Source organism: Callorhinchus milii, unplaced genomic scaffold (assembly GCF_018977255.1).
Source record: "Callorhinchus milii isolate IMCB2004 unplaced genomic scaffold, IMCB_Cmil_1.0 Scaffold3, whole genome shotgun sequence".
NCBI lineage: Eukaryota > Metazoa > Chordata > Chondrichthyes > Chimaeriformes > Callorhinchidae > Callorhinchus > Callorhinchus milii.
Window position 1 is genome coordinate 45,261,839 of NW_024704744.1, and position 21,647 is coordinate 45,283,485.

Consider the following 21,647-nt stretch of genomic DNA (forward strand, 5'->3'; position numbering starts at 1 on the left):
GCCTGATGTAGAAGAGGGCACAAGATGCAGAGTTCTGGATGATCTGCAGCTCGTGGAGGGAAGAGTTGGGAAGGCTGACAAGCCTAGTTATAATAAATGCGTGGATGAGTGTTTTAGCAGCCTGAGGGGAGAGGAAGTGGCAGAGCCGAGTGGTGTTGCGGAGATGGGGGAAAGCAGAGCAGTTCATGGCACAGATGTGGAAAACTCAGTTAAGTTGATTCCCAATTTATGATTTGTGTTCAATACCTTATGGCCACTCTTACCTGATCATCTGGTGAAACATGCCAAATAGACACTGTCTTTTCCTCTGCTTCATTATTAATGGACAAATAAGCAGGCTGGAAGACTTTGGTTGGCTCCAAGGTTAAAACCTATCAAATATGTGAAAATAATAATATATCTTGTGTTTCAAAACTGCGTGGTAAGCATCAGCAGTCTGTTATTCACAAAACCTCTTTTATCTGTAGGTTATTGATAATTGATAAATAGATACTACCCCAACTAAAAGTATTTTACTCTCATCTACTACTCAGTTGATATCTATTGTTATAACAAATAATCTTTACATATGGTATAGTTCCTTATCACATTATCCAAACATCTCAAAGCATATTGCAGAATTTATTGTAAAGTGATGACTGTATATTTCGTCAGCAAACGCAGCAACCAATTTGCACACAACAAAGTTCCACAAACAGAACGACCAAATTTATTTGGAGGCTTGTTGGACACCAGGAGAAACTGCCTTCCCTTTTCCATTTTATAATATATAATAATACTTGCATTTGAGATAGTGCTTTTCACGTCTTATGGACGTCTCAAAGCACTTCACAGAATATACTGTAAAGTGAATTGACTATATATTTTGTGGGCGAAACGCTTCAGCCAGTTGTGCACAGTAGTATCCCACAAATGGTCGTGGATTGAAGTAACCAATTTATTATTCTTTTTTTTCTTGAGGGATTATTATCAGGCGTGTGGAGTAAGTTGCCCAAGTTTTGGCCCTGCCAGGAATCGAACCCAGGTCTCTCTCTTGCAAGGCGAGTGCTCTAACCACTGAGCTACAGGACACCTGATATGTCAAAATATTACTGCTATTATTGATTTTTGATGTCTACCTGAATAGGCACACAAGACCTTGGTTTAATGTCTCAACTGAAGGATGGCATCTCTATCGGTGCAGCTCCCCTCTCAGCATTGCACTGGAATGTTTACCTCTATCAAACTTCTACTCAGCGGGCTCCGGCTGGCTTCACGGCCCCCTCTTTACCCTCCCCACAATTGGTGGGCAGGCCTTCAGCCACTCTGCCCCCACCCTCTGGAACTCCATCCTGCAGTCCCTCCGCCTCACCCCCTCCCTTACCTCCTTCAAAACCTGTCTCAAGACCATCCTCTTCAGCCGTGCTTTCGATCACCCTCCTTCCACCCGCTAACCCCCACCCTCCCTGATCCCAACTCCCAGCTTGGGTCGGAAACACTGATTGTCCAGCGCCTTGGGACGTCCTCCTGACGTGAAAGGCCCTTTCCAAATGTAATTTTGTTGTTGTTGTAGTCTACAAAGTGTTAGGCATCAATGATTGAGGCCAAACATTAAAGTCATTTCAGAAATTATTAGATGCTGTAATGGGAAGACAAAGGTTGGTATCTAGTAAGATAAGATCAAATAAGCTGAAGGGCCTTAATCATCAAAATCAATTCATGATTTACCAATTCATTTATACATCATTACATCCAGAAGTACCATTATTCATGTTATATGGACAAGCACCCTGTAAATATTTGTCAGATACTTAATCGATGGTGATGATGTGCCTTTAGGGGTAGGGGGAAAAGGAAAGAGAAATAGAAACTACAGAAAGAGGCCATTCAGCCCAACAAGTCCACACTGGATCACAAAGCAAGGTGATCATTTAATCCCACCGCTTTATCCCTAAATCCCAACAAAATGCTCTCTTTCATATGCCTGTCCACTTGCAGGTTTAAACATTTTGAAACGGAAAATCACATACAGGAAATCGAACCAAAGACACATCCTCATTGGTAGCTTCAACAATGAAGTCCATCCAGAAATCCATCAGGTCCTGCATGCTTGAGGGTTGCTCTTGAGTCTGCTTCTTAAATCGCTGGAAGATACGAATAGTTTCCACAACAGACTTCAGATACCTAGAAATAAGGAGGAATGGAATTGTAAAAAAGTCAGGAAAACAACTACTACATCCATTTATATAGTGCCCTGCACATGGGGTGGTGTCTGCAGCTCTTAACAATGGCAGAGCCTGACGCCGAGCCAGAGAGAGAGAGGTGACCGTAAGCAAGGTCGAAGAGGAAAGTCTTCAGTCATGATTTAAAAGAGGGGAAGGAGGGGAAGGTAGATGGATTGGGGAGAGAGTTCCAAAGCTTCAGAGTATAGTGCCTAAAAGTGCGGATGCGGATGGAGGAGCGGAGGGGATGAGGGACAAGCTGGAGGTCAGAGCCAGGTGAGGGGAGGCAACAGTTAGTGGAATGGGGAGAAAGCATGCCAAAAAGGTAGGGAGGTACCAGGGCATGAAGGGATTTGTAGATGAGTGAGAGGATCTTGAAATCGATCCATTCTGTGATAGGAGCCTGGTGAGGACTGGCGTGATGGGGGTTTTGTGTGCGTGAGAATACGGGCGGCGGAGTTCTGAATCAGTCATACTTTGTGGATAGTGGAGCTTGGGAGACTGGTGAGGAGGGCATTGGAGCAGTCGAGGGCATTGGAATCGGCTGACTTGGGGATGAGGTACAGTCAGAGGCGGGCAATGTAAAGGAGGTGCAGAAAAGTAATCTTGGTTAGGGATCAGATTGGGGTAGGAAGGACAGCTGGGGATCGAACCCAATACCTTGGTTACGTACAGATTTGGTGAGTCTTAGGGAAAAGCTGGGGAGGTTGAGCTGCAGGAGAGAAGACGTTGACGGGAGCCCAGGAGTATGGCTTCAGTCCTGTCTACGTTCAGCTGCAGGAAGTTTGCACTCATCCAGACCCTGATGTCTGCCAGACAACCTGACAGCAGACCTGGAGTTGCAGTTTGTTGAGGAGAAGTAGATTTGGGTGTCATCCGCATACATGTGGAAGTTTACCCCATGTCTGCAGATGAATAATCCCTCCAAAACAAAATAACAATAATAAATTGGTCATTTTCAATCTACGACTGTTTGTGGAACACTGCTGTGCGCAATTGGCTGCCACGTTCGCCCACAATTATACAGTCAATTCACTTTACAGTATATTCTGTGAAGCGCTTTGAGACGTCTTGAAGACGTGATAAGGCGCTCTATCAAATGCAAGGATTATTATTATTATGAAATGCCGAGAGGGAGCATGTAAATGAAGAAAAGGAGGGGCCAAGGATGGAGCCTTAGGGTACCCCGCAGGTCACTATGGGTGGGCGGGAGGAAAAAACTTTTGTGGAGACAAAATAATGGCAGTTGGTTAAGTTGGGCTCAAACCAGGCGAGTGGGTCCCACTGAGTTGGATGAGGGAGGAGAGGTGGTGACAAGGATCAGCTGTGTTGAATGCAGCGGAGAGGTCCAGAAGGACAAGGAGGCAGAGGCCGACCTGGTCACAGAGAGTGAGAGGATATCATTAGTGACTTTGACAAGAGCTGTCTCTGTGCTGAAATCAGGGCGGAACCCAGACTGGAGGGGTTCGTAGGGGTTGGAGGGAGAGGTGTGAGTGGATTTGATTTGTAACAAAGTAAAAGTAATACAGTTACAAAGACTTTCAAAGCACTCAACTGTTATTGGGTCAAATAGTGATTACTTTTGTAGACAAACATAGCAGCTATTTTGCACAAAGAAAAGTTGCACATATAGCCATGAGATGACTGCTCAATTAATCTGGAGCCCAAGCTAGGTTTAATTGGCCAAACTAATTTCACATAAAGCCAATAAAGTTGGCAGAAAATACCTTCACCCCAATAAACCAGAGTGGATTTGGATTCAAGCTTTTACTGTTTACTTCCCCAAAAGTTTCTTGTTTATTCAGTTGAGAGTACTGCAAAATTCTAAGGACTGAGTTTGTTGGGCTGAATCATCTATTCCTGTTCCTATGTTTCTGAAAGGAAATATGATAGTCAAGGGTTCTTCAATGCACACTTTGTGAGCATTCTTTCTCCTTAGTGCTAGCTAGATGTATTGTAGACAGAAGAATTCAACAAATAAATTGTCTGAACATCTCAGGTTCAACCCTAGATCCGGTTGAATCTGTAGACCCTTAAGGCAGTTCAGAGAAGAGCAACAAGGATGATTCAGTGATGTATGATAAGGAATGACTGGAAAAGATAGATCTCTTCAGCTTTGAACCAAGATGCCTTAAAGTGGACCTTAAAGATGTATAAAAGGTATTTAATAAGTTGGAGAAAGGAAATCCAAAACAATGTTTTCAGATCCACCCAAGCAGCAGGACAAAAGTGCACAGGACTTTAGAGGACAAATTTAGGAGCGACTCGGAGGATATACAAACAGCTGGAATGGGTTACCAGGAAAGACAGTGCAAGTCCGGACACTGAACTACATGCTCGGGTGCAAGAAATAACTGTTGTAATTGGAAGACTGTGGGGAGTGGTATTCTGGAAAGATTAAATTAGTTGAGGGCTTTCTTCATCTGTATCTCTCTTGTGATTGCCATGGAAAACACAAAGGGCATTTCACAATGATTTTATGTTTTCAGCAAAGAAATAGGGCAAGAGTGGAAACAAGAATTCTGAAATGGCAATTGGCACCAGGTCAACACTAAGAGAAACAACCCCTCCCTGGATCAGCATCAGAAACAATGCAATTTTCATTTTTCAAAGCACTATCTGTGAGAACCAAATCACTGAATGCATTTATTCAGCTAAGAGGTTTAAAAATGTTTGGTGGCACGTAACTGCTTTTAGTATAACCAGTTCTCTATACAAAGAAGGTTTTGCATTTAACTCCTACAAAATGTTGGGTTGATGCATGGTAAAGTTGCAGATCCTAATGATACTTCTTGGCTGTCTCCTGGTTTGGATTAATGCAGATACAGTACTTGAGTTAGCTGGTCCTGTCTCAACTGGGAACCTGCTGGCTATTACTGTGCTGATGTTCACGTGACTGAATCTTCCCGTAATGTAAAGTTTTTTTTGAAAACTGCTTCCAGACACACTCGCTGGCTAGTTTCCAAACTGTTGCAAGATGAAATATGCAACTTCCCATAAAACATACTGTGAACCTTGTCACAGAAGAGTTTCAAGTCAGAACATTGGCTTGAAGTCAAATGGGACAGATTCCACCTCATCTCCAAACTGTGGAAACTGCAGAATCTCTCAGTTTCCTAGAATGTCCCAGCAGGTTTCCAGTATGTGAAATAGGCCGCCATATACATATTACACATGAAAGGTTTAAACATATAGTACTAGTAAAATACAGGCCATATGAGTGAAAATATTGTATTTCATTCAATTCCCTTATTATTTTGTTGCTAATTTAAACTAGTTTTGGAGAAATGCTGAAGACATGCAACAAATGGATGCAAATATTTTGGTACAATGCCTTCACCCTGTTTTGTAAAACATCTGGGATCTGTGAGCAAATGTCATGGACAACTCATCCATGGATACAAATGGTACTCCTCTTTATGAATTATATTATTATTATATTATTATATGTAGCCTCCAAAAAAATCATTTTTGCTGTCCAGCTGTGGCCCCCTCACGACCTTTCTTTATACAAGATATAAACGTTACAGAAGCGTTTTCTTAGTGAGTTTCAGTGCCGCATAATAGTAATTGCAAAGTATTCTCCAGCATGAATTTTCTTGTCAAACCTCAACCATTGCTAGGTTCAGTCCAGTTTTGTTTTGAAAATCAAAGCAAAAATGTTAAAATAAATAAATGAATCTTTGAATTTGATATAGCACCTTATCATGTCGTCAAGACATCTCAAAATGCTTAAAATTGGTATGGCGCCCTTCATGTCGAGAGGATATCTTAAAGTGCCTACACTGCTGGCTGGACACCCAAGCTGGGGGGTGCGGAGGGAAACTTAAGGAGCAGGAGAAAAGATGACCAAAAGTGCAGGTAAAAAAGAAGCATGTCTTGAGACGGACCTTATGTCAGTTAAATATCTGTTATCAATAGCTAAACCGGCATTCACAAAAATACTAGGATAGCAGAACACAAGGGACACTTCATGGTGTTTTAAAATAAATATACAAACATTTGAGGTTGATGCTGCCTATAAATTTAAAATGAACATTTTTAGAAAATTATTTCCCATGTTAGTTTTTATTTCAATTCATCATTACTCGGCCAAGAGTCTGGTAAAGTGGCTGCATCCAAACCCTTTGTCAATGAGACTCTACAAAATACTGCTCAGATCTATGTATTTCAATGTGGAAAACATACTCTCACCTGGCAACCGCTCTACAATTCTCCTAATGGCATAATCAAGATTGGGAACACAATGCATGAGAAACTGTTGGTTTGATGTATATCCTACTCTTGTAATGTAGTACGTTTTTGCACCAATATGCTTCATTCATCATTGATTGTCTTCCTCCCCAAACAGGTTTTATAACGGTAAAAGGAAAGGTCCAGTCTCTGATTCTTAGGGATGTAACTTGATCATGTTGTTAACTGATCTTCAGATTTTCTTTCCTTGGCCAAAAGTAACAAACCAATCTTCCCCAAGTAAACAATGATGTTACAATTATTATTGCACAGCCCCCAACAGCAAATCAAAATCAGAAATCCTGTGACATATTCCATCCCAACTATTTGCAACCATTGAACACAGGAAAGGATAAATGCACATATGAAAATGCTAATTTACTGCTTAAGACTAAGCAAACATGATGATATCTGAAGCTGCACACTTCATAATGAGATAGCTAATTGCTTTTCTTCAGAGAATTGTGTCAAGGACATTTGCTGTGCATCACCAAACCCATTTGAAATAACTGTATTTTACAGAAACATGAACATTTCTGTTACATCTGTATCAGATATCCCAATGTGATCGACAATCTGATTCTCTTTACCAATAAGAATTAAATATTCAATGATAAAGAATCGGTATTTACCATGCTGGTGCCTTAAATTTGAAAAGCTTCTCAGAAGCTTGAATTACTCGGAGTTGGTCATTCGCTAACATACTGGCACCGAGGAAAAAGCCCACATCCCAGTAACTCTGTACTTTTTCCAGATTTCCTTTCTTCCCGAGTAGGCTGCTGAGCTTCACACCTGCACAAATAAGAAACATCACACACAACATTTTAACACAAACATTGAAACCAGGGACATTGGGCCATTTTAAATGAACCTCATAAATTCCTTGTCTATGCTTATAGTACAGATATAACTGTGAACCAGAAGTACAGTACACCTCCAGCACTGAAGAGTCAACTTCTTGTGCAAGGTGTAGGAAGTGACTTCAGTGGGAACCTGATCATCTGAGAAGTGGTAACTGGTAATTTTTTTTTAAGATGGATCATTATAACACGATGTGGTTAGGAGCCATACTACAGAATTGGTCTCGATCACTCAAATCAGAGGCCTTGATCTCTGACTAACAGCAGTGGTGCCTACATGTCTGCACACAGGCACACAAGTAATACGGAAAAATAATACAGTACTATTAATTGCAGCTCTGTGTTTTAAGGCGTTGCAGTTTACAATGCCGTTGCAACTCCCAAATTGTTGCTTACCTTGTAACACACTCCAATGTGTTGTATGTTATTATACAGTGTTAAAACCGCACGGTAAATGGAATTTGCTCATTCTTCATCTAGTTTCACACTATGATCTAGTTTGATAGATATCAAATGTTCACTTCCTTATTGAATCATGTTATATTACCAAATGTATTTAAAACGAATACTGCGCTGATATTCAATATTCAATACTTTCTGCACGTCTGTGATATAAACATAGACCATAATATAAACATCTACATGATACATGTACCCTCTGCCCACCCCTGCCATCATTCCTGTTCGTGCTCAATCAGCAGTACATGCCGTCCCAGTCTTTTAGGTTAAGGTGAAAGAGGCCTATGAAACCCAGTGACCCACCAACCAACAAATGCAGCACTGCCATCTACATGCCAGTAATAATAATAATAATCCTTGCATTTGATATAGCGCCTTATCACGTCTTCGAAACATCTCAAAGTGCTTCACAGAATATACTGTAAATATACTGTAGCACTGCCATCTGCACACAGCAGCATTGCGATCACTGGGGCTCCCCACTCCACAACCATGTCAACTGCTTTAGGGGTAGTTGGTGACATTTACACAGAGAAATAGTTTTACAGATTTTCCCTACACTATGTTAGACAAGATGGTGAAAAATAAATTCACCACACTCAAGCAATTTCCTGTCCCCTTCCATCACCTATGATTATTATTTAAATTATTTATTTATTCATTTATTTTATCACCTCATTTCTTTCTTTAAGCGCTCCGGGACACTATCCTGCATGTAGGGCGCTATATAAATGCAAGTTGTTGTTGCTGTTTGCTTCTGATCAGTTACTTTGCTAATTCTATCTCCCCGTTACTTTCTGGTTCAATTCCAGATCCCCCTCCCTTTCCCCTGGTACAGAGCTTCTTTCTTCATCCAGTATCCAGTGACATCAAGTCTAATTGTAGATCAGAAAGGCTCCACAGCACAACAGTAATCAAGCGACAACAGGTCCCGAGACTACAGGGAAAACAGGTTCCACAGAGAGAGGGGGAGGGGGGAGGAAAAGGAGAGAGAGCATTATGCTTAGGCACTGGAAGATCCATGAAGGAGATGGAAAGAGACCAGACTAAAGCATAAATAGGTTTGTATTCAATGCTACCTGGTAATCTACTGTCTCAATTCTAATTATAATCCCTACAGCCTGGGGAGTAAACTTCAAACTATTTTTAGGATCAATTTGCAGTTGAAGTTTGTTTTTAATTTAATCCTTTAAGCACCACTTGCAATTTGTGTGGACAACAGGAGTCTGGTCACAGCACGTGTGCAGCACAAAGGAAAGAAATATGCAAAAGTACATCAAAATCTAGAAAAGGCAAAAAAAGTACATCAAATTCCAAAAGTACAATCATTTTGTAAATATTCTTGAGATGGGCATAACGTGCTTGCTGTCGGATGGAAACAAAACTTGAGAAAAGTAGCTAATGGGGGGAAAATGAGCAGAAAGAACATCACATCTTGGGAGTAATAATCCCTTTTTTAAAAAAAAATGGTCATTTAATCCATGACTATCAGTGGGACACTGCTGTGTGCAATTGGCTGCTGTCTTTTTCCTCACAAAATATACAGTCAATTCACTTTACAGTATATTCTCTGAAGCGCTTTGAGATGTCTGAACGGCGTGCTAAGCTGCTATCTCAAATGCAAGGATTATTATTATTCTCTTTGATTTACAATAATTATGCTTCGAATTGAAATATTGCATCTTGTAGCTGGAATTTCCAAGTGAGGAGATACACAGGCAGCTTTGGAGCACTGCACTGCGTGATTCATTTTGAATGAGAAGTTATAACATTTATGTAGATACATATTAACGTTTAAAATGCAGTTGACCAAACCAAATACTCCAGAACATGCAATTTTGGAGTTGCTGGGGCCGTGTGAAAATGATGTTAAGGAAGGTGACTACTGGAGATGAAACAGTTATAAATCCAGGAGTTTCACTCAAATACATTTGGATTGAACGGTAAAGTTTGCATAACCTTTCTTTCTCCTTCACAAGGTTAAATCAATTAGATAAAATACACATAATGCTTGGGACCTGTATGTTGCTTTGTTACTCCATGCTCTTCATTGTTATATCATGTTGTAAATGGAGATTAAAAGAAAGGGAATCATTGTTTTTCCTGCAGTTGATTTTTTTTATGTTTTATGTATCTGTGCTAATGTTGGCATCACAATGATGGATATGAACAGATTTTAGACAAATACCATATAAGTGCCTAAACCATTCCTCCCAATGGAACAGTAAAAATGTTACTTGCTTCTAGAGGGAAACCTGAAGTGATAACATTTTCTATTGATTCAAAATCAAACACGAAAATCTGTTAGTCTTCACTGCTTTCTCCATGTGCTGGAGTGTTTGGGACGTCCTCCCAACGTGAAAGGCGTGAAAAATTTAATTTTGTTGTTGTTTGTAAATGGAATGACCAACTTACATTGTTCCCCTTTAATTCTACAGTACAATTTTACTTACAGCAGAAAGTAATTGTTTGTAGAATTGTTAAAATGTTCTTGGTCAATCAGGAGGAAGGAATGCAGTTGGAAAGTTTCCATCAGTCCTCATTTATTTATTTATTTAGTTATTTTCTGTCAATGCATCACAAGCCAAATAATCTTAACAACTATGACCAACCTTATGAGATAAATGCAACTGAAGAGCTACTGTATTACAATGATGTTTGAACACAGTTTAAACAACACACATACAATATGGGATATTTAAAGTCCTCCTGAACATGCCGGTGGGACTCAGTTTAACATCTCATCTAGAGGAAGGCACCTCTGACAACCAGCACATCTCAGCAATGCACTGGAGGGTCAGCCCGGACTGAGTTCAAAGTCCTGACATGGGACTTGAAATCATAACCTTCTGACTCAAGAGGCAAGCGTCCTGCCAACTGAGCCAGGCTGACAGCTACCTGCATGATATCCACAGTATGCAACCCTTTAGAGTGCTTGAAGATCTCTTGCAGTTTAAGTCTAAACATATTAAATTACTGTCAAAACAAAATGCTGTACATTTCAAGTGATGAATAATGTGAAGCGGAATTTCAAATTCTACAGAATTAGGTATATTAGTTAATTCCAAACACTGCAAGAATGTATAAAAATAGAAATTTGGATAAACTTCTCTCTTCCAGCTAATCTTCCAGCACACCTCATCCAGCTGAGCGAAAGTGAATGTTAGACCTGCTCCCGGTTCTGTCAATGACTGATGTAAGGTGGAAGATCAACAAGCAGCCTGAAACAACTTGCTCATCAATTACGTCTCCTACCAAAAAGCAGCCACCTCCTGACCTCATCAAATTATGAAATTCGGCACGTGAGGATCTGAGGCAAAAGCATCTTAGCATTGTACAATTGGGTGTGGTAACATACCAACCTATTTTATCTCCTAGTCATATGTTTTGTTTCTCTTTTTACTAAATACACTTCCTTTACAAGCCTCAAGGCTGTTCAAGTGAGTGTCTTTCAAAGGAAAAAAACCTCAGATAAATAATCTACTCATTTTGAATGCACAACTGTATTCGCTCACAACCGTGCCCTGAATAAATATGTCAGTATACTTTTCTCAGAGAATGAAGTAGAACTCATTACCTGTTTTCCGTAGCTCAAATGATGTGTCAAACTCATGTCCTCCTGCAAGGAGAAGAACTGCTAAATTGATCCCAGAATGTAATGTTGGCTCAGATTCAAAAGCCTTTCCATACCTTTTAAAACATAAGAAAAAAATCACATCACTCACGGCTTTACATGTTCACGATGAATGCCAGCTTGTTGTAACTCAACTGCATGAATAAACTTTAAAATATTTATCTAGTCACTGAAAGCAAGTTATATAAATAGTTTCCACAGATCCAAATGGAAAACTTGCAGATCATGTTTATTTAATAAATTTAGTTGAAGAGCAGTCATTACCATATTTTAAACTAAAAATAATCTGAAAATCTCAGCAGGTCAAATATTTGAGTATTTTCAGAGTCAAAACCAATCCTAACAACGCATGCCTTTCTGCGTTCCCTGATTAGCATAGCAGTGAACATGGGTCAATACTTGTCACTGCCACCAAGTTCATTTAGACTGCCAACAACCGTAGGCAAACCCCACTGATAGATCACTGGAGATTCAAACAAACATTTAGGAACAACCATAAGAGGCACTGAACATCAAACTGGTATGAGATTGTACAAAGGAACATTGTGATCCTCTACACATACAGCCTGTGGTTGATATTGTACAATTTCATGCATCTCTGAAAAAGAGATGCTGGGATTGTCCCAGGTCAATTCACATATTAGGGGTGAGAGCCTGATAACCCAGTGATTTTTTTTCTTTGAAAATATATCAATATCCTATGTTTTCAGGCAGGGGAAAGGGAAGAGAAATAAAAACAAAAATTGCTCTTAGTCAGGTAAAACTGCTCCGTAGATGGTCATCTCTCTCAATGCATGCTTGAAAGGCATTACACAAATGTAATTAGTTGTTTGTTTTGTTATTTGTAGCTAAGCATTTGCTCCACATAAGTTTATGTGCTCAGTAGAGACTGAGCTCAGCTGCTCCAGCTCTCTGCAGTCCAGAGCTGCACCTGCAATTTCAGTCTGATTCACATTAAGAAGTCAACTGTCCAAGGTGGAAGCTTTAATATCAGGGTGCATAGCCCTCTGTATCTATGGATTCTCTGCATAGGCAACTATTCTAACAGAAATACTCTTGCACAAAAGCATCTACAACAAGATTTCTTGAATTAGCCATGCTCGATATTAAAACTAAATGATGTTTCCTGTGTGTATTGATCACATACTGCAGCTGAGTTATAATCCGCATCATGTTATACTGGCAGCTGGTCCCGACCGAGCTTGGTATGTTTTGTACACATTTGAGTTTACATATTGTTATAGTTGTATCAAGTTATAATTCATCTAATGTTCTGCAAATTTGAAGTCCTGATTAACAAAAGATCGAATAGTTATATCCAGGGGTTTAGTGCAATGCTCCAGCATCTGAAATCCAGGATAAAGAGACAGGTGGATGGTTCAATGAGGGCACAGGACAGGATGATGGACCTGTGGCAGATGATGCAATGGGAAAGAAGGACGGGTTGATTTAAGGCAGATGGACTGTCTGATGAGAAGAGGTTGTTACAGTACAATATTTTAGCACCTGTTTGTTATTTTTCTGATTCAATTTCGAACAGTCAAAAATAACTGATTTTAATTTAAAATAACCCTTATTATACTGAAATGAAAGTAACACTTTGTATATTTTATTTTTTTCTTATCCTTGAAATTGTAAATGCCTTCAAAACAGTTTGGAAGAGTTTTTGAGTGTGTATAAGATAATTTCCCCTATTGTTATAGTATGTATAATGTTATAATTTTGTCTGGTCCAATAAGAGTGTTAGGCAGAGTCGACTGTAATGGTCAATGATGCTGTTCTTAGAAGCTCATCTGTATATAAAAAAATGCAAACGACGTCAAAAGAATTGGTCTTTGTTAGAACTGTGCTAATATTCACAGCCAGACTTATGGAGCTCAGTTTACACAATGAGCTCACTGTGGAGTAAACGCTCAAGAATGCTTTAAGGAGGGAGCTGAATATCCAGGGAGCAGCTTTGCCTGACTGAGCATGAGCAATTTCCTCACCGCTCCCTTCTCCTTTCCCTGCCCCCATACCATAGATTACACTGATGTCATGCTTTAGAATAAAACTCATTGGGTCATTAGGTTTTAAAACTCTGTGAACAAAGTGGGTTTGCCTGTACACAAAACATAAGCAACATCTAAACCGATGCTTACCAATAAGCACCGTTATCTCGGCTTTCTGTGTCTGTGTAGCCAGAGTCCAGAAAGGTGTCCTTGTAGATGCGTCCCAAAAGGCAGTATACATCAGATGGTACTTGTTCTTCTAACTGTACCAACTGCAGCATTATAGCGATAGCCTTTTTTCTGTCGTCGGGCTGATTTCTCCTACAAGGGAAAAGAGATTACATATATGAAGTAGGTGATTGCTAATTCACTTCTCATGTCATCACACACTACGCCCAAACACTGCTTGGTGTTACACAACCGAATGTGGCTGCCTGAGCCCGACAAGTTCAAAGTAAACCATTGATCTACCATATTTAAGACTTAAAAAATATATTTTTTAATATCTATATGTAGAATCAAATCTTGTTTGATAAAAAACATGAAAATGATCTCTGTAGCTTTCAGACCCAGAAATACATTCACCCTACGGTTCTTAACCAAGTGCCAATCTTGGAGCAAGTGAAGCCAAGGCCACCCTATAGCACTGTCTAATTCTTCATTTAAATATAAAACACAATTGATAAAGGCCTTGAGACTGCTTGGTTGCCTATTGCGCACTTGCCTAACACAACTCTGCAGTGATAAGGAGTAGGCAATTTAGGAAGACAGGTAACCCAAAATAAGCACACATGTCCTGACCTACAATAATAAAACTAGCAAAAATGCAGTGATACCAAATGTATTAGAATTGCATAAAAATCCATTTTTGCTTACAAGTGTGAAGATGAACCAAAAGTATTAAAGAACCAAAAAATATTGAATTGGATGTCGCAGCTTGATCCTATTAAGTATGAAGTACAATAGTAAAAGCAAAAATGAACTTTTATGTAATTCTAATGCATTTGGTATCACTGCATTATTGCATGTTTTTATTGTAGGTCAGGAGACTCCATGCATTTTTATGCTGGTAATCTATACTGACGCTATTGCAGTAGTGAAGGATCGCTGCATTATCAGAAGTGCTATGCTTCGAGGGACATGTTAAACCAAAGACTTGCCTGCCTCTTCTAGTGGACACTAAAGATCCTACAACACTATTGAAAAACAGAAATCTTTTCCACGTGTCCCAGCTATCCTCCAGATAATTTTTTTACTCACCTCATGTTTGTTAAATGAGGGAGAGGGAAACAGAAAGGTATAGGAAGGATTAAGGATTGGGTAGAGACTAATGTAGAGTATAAACACCAGCACAGACTAGTTGAGCCGAATGGTCTGTTTCCATGCTGTACAATCTAGATAAATCTACGTAAACTTTGTGGTCCACAAAATCAATGCAGTTGACAGTAATATCTGTAAAGCATCTGAGATGTTAAGGGACTATAAAAATGCTTTCTTCAATAAATCATTAAGTGCAGTTCTGTCACAAAAGGAGCATTGCTGCCTTTATGGCTGAAACAATTGACTGACTGGTAATCAAAACCAAAAGGTGAAGACAAGTATTTACACTGATGTCAGCCTGGCTCAGTTGGTACCACTCTCACGTCTGAGTCAGAAGATTGTGGGATCAAGACATCAACGGGACTTTGAACTCACAGTATATATAGACTGATATCCATTGAAGTCCTGGTGGTGTGCTGCATTTCACAGCCATTTGCGAGATATTGCTGTGTACAAATTGGCTGCCTTATTTGTCTACAAAATAGCATTTTACAGTAAATTTTGTGAAGCACTCGAGATTTCCTCCCAATGTGAAAGCTTAATATATCAAATGCAAAATTATGACATTATTGTAGATAGCCATGAATATCAAAGGCACAATCACATTAGGGAAATTTAGAAAATAAAGTCCTCTAGAAATTTGCCAGCCAGTTGTACTGTATCTTTAAAGTTGAATCGACACTGAATGTACAGCACAGATTAGCTTTTTGAGGCACCTTCAATTTGGAAATTTATTTCTGTAGCTTCTAAAGAAAGTGGGTTAAGGAATCAAATAAATGTCATTACAGTTGTGTATATTGGATATGCAGTGCAACCAGTTTTACAGAGTTTTTAAAAATGTACATAATGTTTTTAATGTCAACGAAGAGCCAAATCACATGAGAACATTTGAAGAACAATAAAATAAACTACAGTTAACTGTTGTTTAGTACTAACTACTAGTGCCTTACCATGGCCTGGAGTAGTGGGACCTGGTCAAGTGAGGCTAGAATTTTCATGTCTCACAGCAAGCATCACGAGACCAGCGAGCAAGAGCTAAGTGAATGGAGTAAGGAAAGCGGGTGAGCAGCTAAGACATTGTGAGTATGTGAAGGGTCTGTTATCATGGTAACAAAATAGCTTGGTTAGACAAACTCGTAGATTCCGTAAGGAAGTGTGCCTTACGAGTCAAAAAAGGTCACCAGCCGCCACTCGCCTGGAGGAATATAAATCTGCATTACTGGTCCGAAAATCTATGCAGCTGGGAGACAACTCCATAATATTCACCAGTATAAAAAGTACATTACCATATTTGGGTTGAGATGTCTGACACAAACAACGAGATGTAACAAACATTATCTCAACCCCTCAATCCTGTTTCGATGCATTAATTCCCTCCTATTGTCTATTTACTTTTATTACAGAGAAATAAAACTGGCCATAATTCTAGACTTGTTATAGAAACATTACAGATCATCTACCTTATTCTGAGCTTTTTAAACAGTTATTCACAGAACCGAATTCTGGATTGTTGGAGATTAAACGTGTACATGCTTTAAAACACAAGGGTTTGGCAAGAATCTGCGAGCTCTCCTCATGATTCTCTACATACTGACAATATCAGGTCAGGTCATCTCAGGAACAGAAAAATATTGAGCAAAGCTGTACCACCCACACATCTATCAACCCATCTATTACCAAGTTACAGACAAAACTATTTACAACAATTCCATAAAATGCTTCATGCATCAGTTGCTTTTTATGCGTGTTTTTCTTTAATGGGAGCTTGCAAGTGACTGCATCCGATTTCTACTGCTCAGCCAGAGAGTATATCGACAGCTGACTCTGGGCAGCGGGCCAAGATGAATAGAGTTTGGAGTTCTTGTGTAAGTCAGGATGGATAAGTCGCATGATGTTTAGGTTGGAGCACAGGCTGTTCTCCTCAAACAGTTGGCAAATTCTTCAAGTCATAACCAAGCAAAGGATAAATGATGAATTGGGTTCTCATTAGTCTTCGCTTTCTCAGACACACTGATAGATTCATATTAAAAAATATAGCATGGAGGGGCCACTTTGTCTGTGCTGGGCTAACTCCAAACTGGAGCCTCTACTCTAATTCCCCCCACCCACCCCACCACCCACCCGTTCTTTCCCCATATTCTTCATTTTTTTGTCAAGTAATTAACCAGCTCCCTTTTAACTACTTGCATTTATATAGGGCTCTTCATACGAGGTAACAGATCAATGCGGATAAGTGCTGTTGGGGACTCAGCTTCGACTGTCATTTATGGTGATTCATTCTGTGTTCCAACAACTCACTGAGTACTGAAATCAACTCAATGAAAGGCATAGTTAAGCTTTTACAATGTTGTGTCTATTTCAAATTTTGATCAGAAAGAGTAATACATAGAAGCACTTTTGGCTACAACATTTTCTCAGTGTTTCGTACTGCTCTTACTAGCAGAAAAGAAAAGGATATTTAGAAATCATTGAAAGCTATGGTAATTTACAGCTGAAGAAACCATATCCAATGCATTTATTTGTGAATTGTACAACACATAATTGCACTTTTCCAATGAATCAGTTAGAGCTGGAAGCTAGCTACTGATTGCTTTAATGTAAAAATAGAGCCCTTTCTAGCAGCATTTTGAAGGTAGTAATACTTTAGTTTCTCAGGGCTTATGTACTTAAACCTCTGGCAACCTTTCGTCAGACTTATTTCCTGCCAGAAACAGTGTGCAAGAGCAATGATGTGGTACAAACGCCAATTACTTCCTGATCTCAATCTGCAATGCAACTTTCTGCAATGAATGAACAATTTATATTCGTGAAGTGCCTTTTATGTCAGGAATGTGACTCAAAAGTATTCCACCCAATTGACTGGGAGCTTGAACAGGTGGGAGAGGGAAAGCAGAGGATGGGAAGCGAAGGTGGCTGAAAGCACAACCGGAAATGGCATGTTTTACAATATAACACAAAATTACATTTGTATAGCGCCTTTCACGTTGGGAGGACGTCCCAAGGTGCTAGACAATCAGGGATTTAGACCCGAGCTGAGGGTCTGGATCGGTGAGGGTGGAGACCAGGGAAATGGAAAGCCAGAGAGCAAAGCAGAGGGACCCTGGAATGGACCCAAAGAGCAGAGGCTCAAGCTTGCCCACCGATGGGGTTGACTGAATACGGAATATGAAACAAGCATTTGCTAAGCAGTGGGAGCAGCCAGGACAGTAGCCCTAGATGTAGGATAGGGATTGGCCGGGGAAGCAGCTGACAGTGAAGATAAGAAAATTTTATTTAATTCACTGGGGAATGGGAAGCCAGTAGAGCCAAGCTAGTATGGTGTCAATGGACTTGTGAAGCTAGATAACACGAATATGCAGAGATTTTTGGTCTGCACTTTGTGAAAGGAGGAGATGGACATTTACAGTAATCAAACGTGGAGGTGATGAAGCATAAACGAGGAAAGCTGTGAGGAAAGGTGGTGGCTGAGCAGGTCAATATCAATAATAATCCTTGCATTTGATATAGTGTCTTATCACGTCTTTAAGAGACGCCTCATAGCACTTCACAGAATATACTGCAAAGACAATGTGAAGACGGGGAAATACAACTCGCCTTGAAGGCCCTCCACGGGCTTGCTCCTTCCTACCTCTGTGAACTGCTAACCCCATATCAACCCGTCCTCTCCCTTGGCTCAGCAGGCTGCTGCCTGCTCCACGTCCACCACCCGGCCAGCCCTACCATCGGCAGTCGGGCCTTCAGCCTCTCTGCCCCCCAACCTTTAGAACTCCATCGCCTAGTCCCTTCATCGTGCTCCCTCCCTTACATCCTCAAAGCACGTCTCAAGACTCTCCTTTTCGACCACGCATTCGGCTACCGTCCTACCCATACCCTCCCTGCACTCCACCGCTCCTGATCCCAACCTTCTGCTCAGGACCAAATCCCTGAATGACCAGTGCCTTGGGATGTCCTCCTGATGTAATTGGCGCTTTACAAATGTAATTTGTTGTTGTAGTGAGAACTTGGATGTGGGGGTTGAAGGACAGTTGGTGGTTAACAAGACTGAGGTTCCCTGCGCCTCTGTGAGGTGAAGTGAGCATCAGTGCAGGTTAATCAGTTAGTGCTCGAGGTGAGACATCACTGATAAATGTTTATTATGGTTAGTAGGGAGCAGAGAGCTGAAAAGCAGAATGTCAGAAATGAGTCAGCTCATTACCTTCTCTGCAGTTTTCTACTCATTGCTAAATACAGCGTTCACCTAATTCCCTTATGAATGTTTTAATCAAGTCAGTGGGTGCCAGTCTATTCCATAAGCCGATGCATTAAATGTGAAGTAATTATTCTTTAATTACATCTTACAGGAAGGGGATAACGGCAATGGAGAGACAATCCAGGGTTGATTTACTACAACCACTGTGCACGTACACACAGTTTTATCTTTGTACACTGTATGTTGAAGAAAAATTCAAGGAAGGAAACACCACTATCTACATAGTTGTCTAATGCACCAGCTTCCTAGCCCTTGTGGTGTAGCTGAAAGGAGGGAAAGTGAATCCGTGAGTCCACACACTGTGTCCACTGAAGAAGAAAAAAAAACATCACAGGTTCAAAGAAATTTTCCCAATGTAATGGGAAGGTAAACCGTTTTGTAATGTGGATTTTTTTGATTTTACCACTTTTTAAGAGAACATTACCTTGTGAGCCTTATTGTCCTCCATGACTCCAGATGGGTAATCAACTCAAGGAAGCTTATAATGCAGAGCGGAGAAAAGAAAAATCCTACAAAGTATGTTCATCTGGTATTGCACCCACCAATGACATCAAAACATGTTGACACTGTATAAATATCAATTGATACATAATTTTAAACATGCAAACACGTCATGTTAAATTACTATTGACAACAGATCATCCCAGAACAAAACAAAGTGTTGTACGTGCTGACTAAATTAACCTTTAAAAGATTGTGTGCGAATAATGTTACGGCACACGGTTTTTGAATTAGACAATTAAGTCCAACAGCAAATAGATGGTTGCGACTGGGGCAGATTCAACTAGAGAATGCAACATAATCTGCAGTAATGGTATGTGCAGACCTGAACGCTAATCAATTCTAAATAAATAAACTATAGATTGTTTTTTGGGATACTGAAATGTTTCTCCGGCATATTATTCTTTCGACATACGTCATTATGCTGCAATTTATAATTTGTTCTTCTGCCAGAGGAAACAGAACAACACATTAAAATCAAGCATTTTTATAGTGTGTTTCTTCCATTCTGCTCTGATTATGAGCAGGCAAAACCCAAAGTCACCATAGAGCACCTTCCTTAACAAAAGCATCAATAGATTGCTCAGTACATCACACTTTATTTTATACATGTATGATATGTACACGCACATCTAACTAGCTGCATACGCCGAAAAGATCACTGCCAGTATTACATATGAAAATAATTGGACTTGTTACTTAGAATCGCTTATTGCCAATTGCTTCAGGACTTGTTGAGTTGCATTCCTTTTCCTTTTCAGGCTGAGGATTTTCTTCCCTAAACAAGTCAGCTCGACTCCCTGAATTTGATACAAGCTCATTAACAAACTGGTTGTTGCATTCCATTCTATTGACAGCTGCCTACCAGTGCTAAAGTTCTTGGTTTGTGCTGGTATCAAACACTATTTGCTGAAGACTTATGACAGGAGATTCTTCAAACACAGACGATGCAAATGCCTTCTCCATTCAAAATATTTCTAGATTGGTTCTATCCCTTGGAAACACTGCTTGGTGCAATCCTTGTGTTCTATCTGTGTTAATTGGACCTGGAATGCTTTTTCTGTCTAATTTGTATTTGCTTTCTGTGGGAAATTGGCTCGAAAAACACAGTAAAAACGAGTATGAGCAGAAGATGGTTTTAGCACTACATTGATTAATAGCAGTGTAATTTATGTAGAATGATTGGTCCTCCATTCAGAAATGATCTCTCCGATGTTCCTAAGCAGTTCAATGGATCCCTCCCGAAAAAGATTTGGATCATTTTTTTTAAAAAGTCACATATTTAACATAATTATTTTTGAAGCACTGTCCATGAAAATAGCTTCATGTACATAGAACCCTTCCCTGGCTGATGCATTTTTGAGGAAGAGGTAGCTCAGTGGTTAGAGCACTCGCTTTGCAAGCGAGAGACCTGAGTTCAATTCCAGGCAGGGCGAAACCTTGGGCAAGTTTCCTTACTCCACACGCCTAATAATAATCCCTCCAAAACCAAAAACAATAATAAATTGGTCATTTTCAATCTACGACTGTTTGTGGGACACTGCTGTGCGCAATTGGCTGCCGCGTTCACCCACAAATATACAGTCAATTCACTTTACAGTGTGTTCTGTGAAGCGCTTTGGGACGTCCTCCCGACGTGAAAAGTGCTATATCAAATGCAAGGATTATTATTATTATTAAATCAGGCTTTCCACCTCCAAATCACTGTTTTGTTGCAAGCATCAATGCACCATTTCCAGAATTCTATCTAACATATTAAAGAAACTGTAACTCAAGGTCTCTGCATTGAGATTGGAGTGAGGCCACTCCCATTAAGAATGTCTTCAATGTCAGAAGGTTGTGGGTTCAGGCCTCACACCCCAACTTCGAACTCACAGTCTAAGCTGACATTCCAGTACAACGCTGAGGATTTGCTGCATTGTCAGAGGACTGTCCTTTGGATGAGATTTTAATCCAATGTCTGCCAGTTCAGGTGTTAAAGATTCCGTGGCAATGCTCGTAAAGAGCAACGAGTTTCCCCGGTGTCCTAGCCAACAATCCTCCAAATAAAGTTGGTCATTCACTTCATGGTGGTTTGTAGGACATTGCTCTGCACGAATTGAGGTTTATTTTGTAGGTGAACATGGCAGTCAATTTGTAAACTACACTTAACGGTAAATCCTGTGAAGCATTTTAACACAGATGTGAAAGCCATCATTG

The 21,647-nt window shown here is 40.0% G+C and overlaps 1 protein-coding gene across 1 annotated transcript in view; it reads right to left on the reverse strand.

Annotated features, from left to right (window-relative positions):
- map3k5 (mitogen-activated protein kinase kinase kinase 5) overlaps nucleotides 1–21,647 on the reverse strand; it is a 92,253-nt gene that overhangs the window by 38,353 nt on the left and 32,253 nt on the right. The window contains exons 7-11 of the mRNA XM_042332992.1: nucleotides 13,529–13,699; nucleotides 11,331–11,443; nucleotides 7,067–7,226; nucleotides 2,010–2,163; nucleotides 264–371 (exon numbers count right to left, since the gene is read on the reverse strand). Coding sequence (XP_042188926.1) covers nucleotides 264–371; nucleotides 2,010–2,163; nucleotides 7,067–7,226; nucleotides 11,331–11,443; nucleotides 13,529–13,699 — 706 coding nt within the window. The remainder of the gene's footprint in view (nucleotides 1–263; nucleotides 372–2,009; nucleotides 2,164–7,066; nucleotides 7,227–11,330; nucleotides 11,444–13,528; nucleotides 13,700–21,647) is intronic.